We start from the raw sequence: 8,636 nt of genomic DNA, 5'->3' as shown, positions 1-8,636 counted from the left end.
TGTCTGTCTGTCTGTCTGTCAACAAGTTACATAGATGGCGCAACTCCGATCCATCTCTTTCTGACAGTTGAAGAGGAGGATGGGTGTGGTCTCCACTTCCAGGTGGCAAACGCGGCTTCTGAAATAGAAAGTAACCTCCAGCTACAGGTAGATGAGGGGGATGTGCGCTTTTGGCGTAGGTATACACAGACTAAATTACCCTAATACGGCTGTTAGAATTTGCGCGCATTACGCATTTATGTCTAGATTTTGCATTGTTTTAAACTACATGAAACTCATTAGAATGTATCGAATCGAAGTATCCGATTGTCAACAACACCCAATGTATACTAATACTATCTACATAGCCTACATTAAGTCTCTGCACTGACAGCTGCTACAGCCAATTATGTTGGACTTGTTGGTGGTGGGAGGGCCATAGAATTCCTGTGTATCCAATGACGTTTTATTTAGCTTTTTTTAATATTTTTTTTTTTACAGCAAAGTTTTGCTTCTCTCGCCACCAGTGTTCAAGGACCTGCCTACTTACCCGTTTTAGATCGGTGGGTGGAAGAAAAAAAATAGTTGGATAGAAAAAAGAAAGACAGAAGGTGAGTTTTTTTTGTGTGAGTTTAGCGGAGAGAGAGATAGAGAGCGAGAGAAAAAGAGAGTCAGCAGCAAGAGAGATACAGTGAAGCCCGGGGGACCGTTAATTTCATCCACACCGTCTTGATCGTGCGGTAAACGGTAACAACATACTGCTGCAACATCACCTCCGGTCTACCGCCTAGTACCGTACCGGTAAAACACAGGAACCCGAGGAGGTATAATCCATGCCTACTTTCGACATGGACCCGTACGACGGAGATGAAAACGACTATATGCCTCAGGAAGATGACTGGGACCGGGATATGCTGTTGGACCCGGCGTGGGAGAAGCAGCAGAGAAAGGTGAATAGAATACATTTGACGGTGTGATCTATGTAGCGCCGAGTCCTTTTCCTGGTGGGTGAAGGTGTTTGAATGCCTCTACCTCTGAACGCTGCACAGAGGAACATAAAGCCAGCAGTCAGTCTACCTGTAGGCTACTGGGACATGGATACAGCTCTCTGATGGTTGGAATTTGGAAACATTATTATTGTCCAAAATATATCGGACCATGCCTTTTGCATACATTTATTAAACTTAGAGTTAGATACGCAACAACAAAAACATATTTTATTGAAAATGGAAAATTCCTCAACTTTTTAAATGTTTAAATAAGGGTTTAGCCTACTAGAACCAGTGGGAGATTTGGACTAGCATAAACATTACGTGAAGGATTTGTGTTTTATCATCAGGCGTAAAAGCAGCCCGCTAGCCTGTAATTGAAGCAGCATATTGTCTGTAGCCCGGACGAGTGGCCGAATCTCCCGTATACCCATCCCCCCTAGAAAAACTATTAGTCCTGGGAATAGTCCGCCCACCTCGCAGAGCAACAGATGTCAGACATGCGCTCCTACATTCAACTGCCCTGTCTCCTCTTCCCGTTTCCTCTACCCTCTCCTCTTCCTGTCTCCTCTCCCCGTTTCCTCTTCCCGTTTCCTCTACCCTCTCCTCTTCCCGTCTCCTCTCCCATCTCCTCTTCCCGTTTCCTCTACCCTCTCCTCTTCCTGTCTCCTCTTCCCGTCTCCTCTTCCCGTTTCCTCTTCCCTCTCCTCTTCCCTCTCCTCTTCCCGTCTCCTCTCCCCGTCTCCTCTTCCCGTTTCCTCTACCCTCTCCTCTTCCCGTCTCCTCTTCCCGTCTCCTCCTCCCCCTCTCCTCTTCCTGTCTCCTTCCCGTTTCCTCTACCCTCTCCTCTACCCTCTCCTCTTCCCTCTTCCCTCTCCTCTACCCTCTCCTCTTCCTGTCTCCTCTTCCCGTCTCCTCTTCCCTCTCCTCTCCCCGTCTCCTCTTCCCGTCTCCTCTTCCCTCTCCTCTCCCCGTCTCCTCTTCCCGTTTCCTCTACCCTCTCCTCTTCCCGTCTCCTCTTCCCGTCTCCTCTTCCCGTCTCCTCTTCCCTCTCCTCTCCCCGTCTCCTCTCCCCGTCTCCTCTTCCCTCTCCTCTTCCTGTCTCCTCTTCCCGTTACCTCTATCCTCTCCTCTTCCCTCTCCTCTTCCCTCTCCTCTACCCTCTCCTCTCCCCGTCTCCTCTTCCCGTTTCCTCTCCCCTCCCCTCTCCTCTACCCTCTCCTCTTCCCTCTCCTCTTCCTGTCTCCTCTTCCCGTTACCTCTACCCTCTCCTCTACCCTCTCCTCTTCCTGTCTCCTCTCCCCGTCTCCTCTCCCCGTCTCCTCTTCCCTCTCCTCTCCCCGTCTCCTCTTCCCGTTTCCTCTACCCTCTCCTCTACCCTCTCCTCTACCCTCTCCTCTTCCTGTCTCCTCTCCCCGTCTCCTCTCCCCCTCTCCTCTTCCCTCTCCTCTCCCCGTCTCCTCTTCCCGTTTCCTCTACCCTCTCCTCTACCCTCTCCTCTTCCCGTCTCCTCCTCCCCATCTCCTCTTCCCTCTCCTCTTCCCTCTCCTCTTCCCTCTCCTCTTCCCGTCTCCCTTCCCTCTCCTCTACCCTCTCCTCTACCCTCTCCTCTTCCCTCTCCTCTACCCTCTCCTCTTCCTGTCTCCTCTTCCCGTCTCCTCTTCCCTCTCCTCTCCCCGTCTCCTCTTCCCGTCTCCTCTTCCCTCTCCTCTCCCCGTCTCCTCTTCCCGTTTCCTCTACCCTCTCCTCTTCCCGTCTCCTCTTCCCGTCTCCTCTTCCCGTCTCCTCTTCCCTCTCCTCTCCCCGTCTCCTCTCCCCGTCTCCTCTTCCCTCTCCTCTTCCTGTCTCCTCTTCCCGTTACCTCTATCCTCTCCTCTTCCCTCTCCTCTTCCCTCTCCTCTACCCTCTCCTCTCCCCGTCTCCTCTTCCCGTTTCCTCTCCCCTCCCCTCTCCTCTACCCTCTCCTCTTCCCTCTCCTCTTCCTGTCTCCTCTTCCCGTTACCTCTACCCTCTCCTCTCCCCGTCTCCTCTCCCCGTCTCCTCTTCCCTCTCCTCTCCCCGTCTCCTCTTCCCGTTTTCCTCTACCCTCTCCTCTACCCTCTCCTCTTCCTGTCTCCTCTTCCCGTCTCCTCTTCCCTCTCCTCTTCCCTCTCCTCTCCCCGTCTCCTCTTCCCGTTTCCTCTACCCTCTCCTCTACCCTCTCCTCTTCCTGTCTCCTCTTCCCTCTCCTCTCCCCGTCTCCTCTTCCCGTTTCCTCTACCCTCTCCTCTACCCTCTCCTCTTCCCGTCTCCTCCTCCCCGTCTCCTCTTCCCTCTCCTCTTCCCTCTCCTCTTCCCTCTCCTCTTCCCGTCTCCTCTTCCCTCTCCTCTTCCCTCTCCTCTTCCCGTCTCCTCTTCCCGTCTCCTCTTCCCGTCTCCTCTCCCCGTCTCCTCTTCCCGTCTCCTCTCCCCGTCTCCTCTTCCCCTCTCCTCTTCCCGTCTCCTCTTCCCGTCTCCTCTTCCCCGTCTCCTCTTCCCGTCTCCTCTTCCCTCTCCTCTTCCCTCTCCTCTTCCCTCTCCTCTTCCCCGTCTCCTCTTCCCCCTCTCCTCTTCCCGTCTCCTCTCCCCGTCTCCCCTTCCCGTCTCCTCTTCCCCGTCTCCTCTTCCCGTCTCCTCTTCCCCGTCTCCTCTTCCCTCTCCTCTTCCCGTCTCCTCTTCCCTCTCCTCTTCCCTCTCCCCGTCTCCTCTTCCCTCTCCTCTTCCCTCTCCTCTTCCCCGTCTCCTCTTCCCTCTCCTCTTCCCTCTCCTCTTCCCGTCTCCTCTTCCCTCTCCTCTTCCCTCTCCTCTTCCCTCTCCTCTTCCCGTCTCCTCTTCCCTCTCCTCTTCCCCGTCTCCTCTCCTTCTATTGTAGACCTTCCTATCCGCCTCATTTCTGCTGATGTCAACCCTATTATAATGGTCTGTGATGATTCAGGCATACTATATCAGAACATACTTGTTTTGTTAGTGTTGATGATACGGTTAGTGTTTTAGGCCGTCATTGAAAATAAGAATGTGTTCTTAACTGACTTGCCTAGGTAAATAAAGGTTAAATAAAAATACATTGGCTTGATAAACCTATAATATAATTGATATAACTGCAGTACACTATAAATCATGCATCCAAAATGACACGTTATTTTGCTGCACTACTTTTGCAGTGTAACTGAAGTTACAGTGCAGTTATTACTGCGTCCAAAATACCACAGTCGACTGCAGTTACTGCACTTTTACTGCAGTTACTGCAGTTACTGCACTTTTACTGCAGTTTCAAAACTGCTATCTTTTTTTTTGTAAGGGGAGTGTTTGGTTCAGATCAGAGTTATTTACCCAAGTATGACTGGACAAGACTTCGCTATGGAGTCGTTAAAGTAGTGAAAGTATATCGAGAATGGATGAAAAAAAAAGTTTGCTCATACAATTTGAGCTCTCTCTCTTTTTCTCTCCCACATTATTTTTTTAATTATTTTTTTTTTTGCATTGAAAAAAGAGGGAGGAAAATGGGGTGGAATCTGAGTAAGTAGTGCGGTTAGAAGGGTAGGGCTTGGATGTGAGCGAACGTGCCCTAAAATGGTAATAATCAGCCCCCTTTCTCATGCAGCAGCAGTTGGAAAAAGCATTTTCCTTTCCTCATTTTTTATTTTTTTTGCTTTCTGCTTGGAAAGCTTCAGGTTCTTCTAGTTAACTGAATTATGCCGTCACCACCAGACGGCTACCGGCGAGAGCACCGGGGCGGCTGTCGTATGCGAGGTTACGGGTCGCACGTAAATTATTACAGATGCTGGGAGACAACAACTAGCACAAGCTTGTCTGCCTACCTCAAGATAATCTCTTCTGGAGACACTGACTACATCAGTTGGTGCTGTTGGAGTAGTTATGATACTACCTGTACTGTTGCTAGCCCTTTAATTAAATTATATGACAGTTTGTTTAGAGCAAAGGAAGGGACCACTAAATAAACCCTCAAGCCATGTTCCTAGTTTATGACAAGATGTTCCTTAGATATTTACAGGATGTGCCTTTCAGTAGAGGTGACCAAACAAGGATTTACAGTAGAGGTGATGTATATAAACTAGACCAAACAAGGATTTACAGTAGAGGTGATATATATAAACTAGACCAAACAAGGATTTACAGTAGAGGTGATATATATAAACTAGACCAAACAAGGATTTACAGTAGAGGTGATATATATAAACTAGACCAAACAAGGATTTACAGTAGAGGTGATGTATATAAACTAGACCAAACAAGGATTTACAGTAGAGGTGATATATATAAACTAGACCAAACAAGGATTTACAGTAGAGGTGATATATATAAACTAGACCAAACAAGGATTTACAGTAGAGGTGATGTATATAAACTAGACCAAACAAGGATTTACAGTAGAGGTGATATATATATAAACTAGACCAAACAAGGATTTACAGTAGAGGTGATGTATATAAACTAGACCAAACAAGGATTTACAGTAGAGGTGATATATATAAACTAGACCAAACAAGGATTTACAGTAGAGGTGATATATATAAACTAGACCAAACAAGGATTTACAGTAGAGGTGATATATATAAACTAGACCAAACAAGGATTTACAGTAGAGGTGATATATATAAACTAGACCAAACAAGGATTTACAGTAGAGGTGATATATATAAACTAGACCAAAAAAGGATTTACAGTAGAGGTGATATATATAAACTAGACCAAACAAGGATTTACAGTAGTGGTGATATATATAAACTAGACCAAACAAGGATTTACAGTAGAGGTGATATATATAAACTAGACCAAACAAGGATTTACAGTAGAGGTGATATATATAAACTAGACCAAACAAGGATTTACAGTAGAGGTGATGTATATAAACTAGACCAAACAAGGATTTACAGTAGAGGTGATATATATAAACTAGACCAAACAAGGATTTACAGTAGAGGTGATATATATAAACTAGACCAAACAAGGATTTACAGTAGAGGTGATATATATAAACTAGACCAAACAAGGATTTACAGTAGAGGTGATATATATAAACTAGACCAAACAAGGATTTACAGTAGAGGTGATATATATAAACTAGACCAAACAAGGATTTACAGTAGAGGTGATATATATAAACTAGACCAAACAAGGATTTACAGTAGAGGTGATATATATAAACTAGACCAAACAAGGATTTACAGTAGAGGTGATATATATAAACTAGACCAAACAAGGATTTACAGTAGAGGTGATATATATAAACTAGACCAAACAAGGATTTACAGTAGAGGTGATATATATAAACTAGACCAAACAAGGATTTACAGTAGAGGTGATATATATAAACTAGACCAAACAAGGATTTACAGTAGAGGTGATATATATAAACTAGACCAAACAAGGATTTACAGTAGAGGTGATATATATATACTAGACCAAACAAGGATTTACAGTAGAGGTGATATATATAAACTAGACCAAACAAGGATTTACAGTAGAGGTGATGTATATAAACTAGACCAAACAAGGATTTACAGTAGAGGTGATATATATAAACTAGACCAAACAAGGATTTACAGTAGAGGTGATGTATATAAACTAGACCAAGTTGTAATGCGATGCGTCATAGCTGTTTATACCATGGCATTGTTGAATACTCCTTTTTGATTGGCTTGAAGGGCATTCTAGAGCGTGTGTTATTTCCCTATAACCCACGGTATATCAGCACGGTAGAATTGAATGGCTATAGTTAATTCTTACATGTTCTATGTTAGAGCTGCCTTTTGAAAGAAAATGTGAAATAGAAAATATAATTGTCATTGTTGAACTCGATGTTCATAATAGCAAGCTAGGACTGATGATTTGGTTCGCTAAACCATAACCCAGTATTGGACTAGAGGGGCCTAACGTCACTCCTTAGTCCAAGGACCTTACATGTTCTGTTTCAAGGGCAAATTGGTTCTCGAAGCCAAAAACAATCAAAATACTCCATCTAAAACGTGAATCGATTCTCAACTGCGCTACGGTTCTGGAAACATAAATCCCACTACTTTCATATCACATCAGCAGACCGAGAGAGAGAGAGAGGCCTCGGCCGCCCACAGACATGTAAACAATGGGACAAAAGGCATCCGGTGAGAGTTCAGACTAGCACTTGATTCGAGTGATATATCAGTAGTTGGGAAGGAATGACAACAAATCATATGACAACCAAAACATAAACAGTGAGTGGAGTCATACTCTGATGGAGTTTGTGTTTTGAGTGAGTGGACTCATACTCTGATGGAGTTTGTGTTTTGAGTGAGTGGACTCATACTCTGATGGAGTTTGTGTTTTGAGTGAGTGGACTCATACTCTGATGGAGTTTGTGTTTTGGGTGAGTGGAGTCATACTCTGATGGAGTTTGTGTTTTGAGTGAGTGGAGTCATACTCTGATGGAGTTTGTGTTTTGAGTGAGTGGACTCATACTCTGATGGAGTTTGTGTTTTGGGTGAGTGGACTCATACTCTGATGGAGTTTGTGTTTTGAGTGAGTGGATTCACACTCTGATGGAGTTTGTGTTTTGAGTGAGTGGACTCATACTCTGATGGAGTTTGTGTTTTGGGTGGGGGGAGGACCACTCAGGGCTCATCCCTCCTCAGTGGCTTGACTGCTGTATGGTCACACATCACCAGATTCCTAATTGTATCATGTGTTTCTGAATGTGAGGACACAAAGAGAGAGAGAGAGAGAGAAGTGGGTTATTGTGTGGAGCTCTGACTAGACTAAAAACATTATGGAATAGGAGCACGCTGGGAGGGGTGGGAGCACGGTGGGAGGGATGGGAGCACACTGGGAGGGATGGGAGCACGCTGGGAGGGATGGGAGCACGCTGGGAGGGATGGGAGCACGCTGGGAGGGATGGGAGCACGCTGGGAGGGATGGGAGCACACTGGGAGGGATGGGAGCACACTGGGAGGGATGGGAGCACGCTGGGAGGGATGGGAGCACGGCGGGAGCACAGTGGGAGGGATGGGAGCACGCTGGGAGGGGTGGGAGTACGCTGGGAGGGATGGGAGCACGCTGGGAGGGATGGGAGCACACTGGGAGGGGTGGGAGCACGGCGGGAGGGATGGGAGCACGCTGGGAGGGGTGGGAGCACGCTGGGAGGGATGGGAGCACGCTGGGAGGGATGGCAGCACGCTGGGAGGGATGGGAGCACGCTGGGAGGGGTGGGAGCACGTTGGGAGGGGTGGGAGCATGCTGGGAGGGATGGGAGCACGCTGGGAGGGATGGGAGCATGTTGGGAGCACGCTGGGAGGGGTGGGAGCACGCTGGGAGGGATGGGAGCATGCTGGGAGGGGTGGGAGCACGTTGGGAGGGGTGGGAGCATGCTGGGAGGGGTGGGAGCACGTTGGGAGGGATGGGAGCACGCTGGGAGGGATGGGAGCACGCTGGGAGGGGTGGGAGCACGTTGGGAGGGGTGGGAGCATGCTGGGAGGGATGGGAGCACGCTGGGAGGGATGGGAGCATGTTGGGAGCACGCTGGGAGGGGTGGGAGCACGCTGGGAGGGATGGGAGCACGCTGGGAGGGATGGGAGCATGCTGGATCAGTAAAAGCAGGAAATGCATCACTTATGACTCTACTGCCATTTAGACTGTTTTTTAGATTAATCCCTGAAC

At 47.6% G+C, this 8,636-nt stretch overlaps 1 protein-coding gene across 3 annotated transcripts in view; it reads left to right on the top strand.

The window, feature by feature from the left end:
- Positions 1 to 478: 478 nt before the first annotated feature.
- Positions 479 to 8,636, top strand: part of actn1 (actinin, alpha 1) — a 130,441-nt gene continuing 122,283 nt past the window's right edge. For 2 of the 3 annotated variants that reach the window (XM_014192851.2, XM_014192931.2), the window contains exon 1: positions 479 to 929. In XM_014192851.2, coding sequence (XP_014048326.1) covers positions 813 to 929 — 117 coding nt within the window. In that variant the 5' untranslated portion in view covers positions 479 to 812. The remainder of the gene's footprint in view (positions 930 to 8,636) is intronic. The other variant, XM_014192775.2, reaches the window with a different exon arrangement.

The sequence above is a fragment of the Salmo salar genome, chromosome ssa01 (assembly GCF_905237065.1).
Source record: "Salmo salar chromosome ssa01, Ssal_v3.1, whole genome shotgun sequence".
Classification (NCBI taxonomy): Eukaryota; Metazoa; Chordata; class Actinopteri; order Salmoniformes; family Salmonidae; genus Salmo; species Salmo salar.
This window is presented reverse-complemented; position numbering and strand designations above follow the sequence as displayed.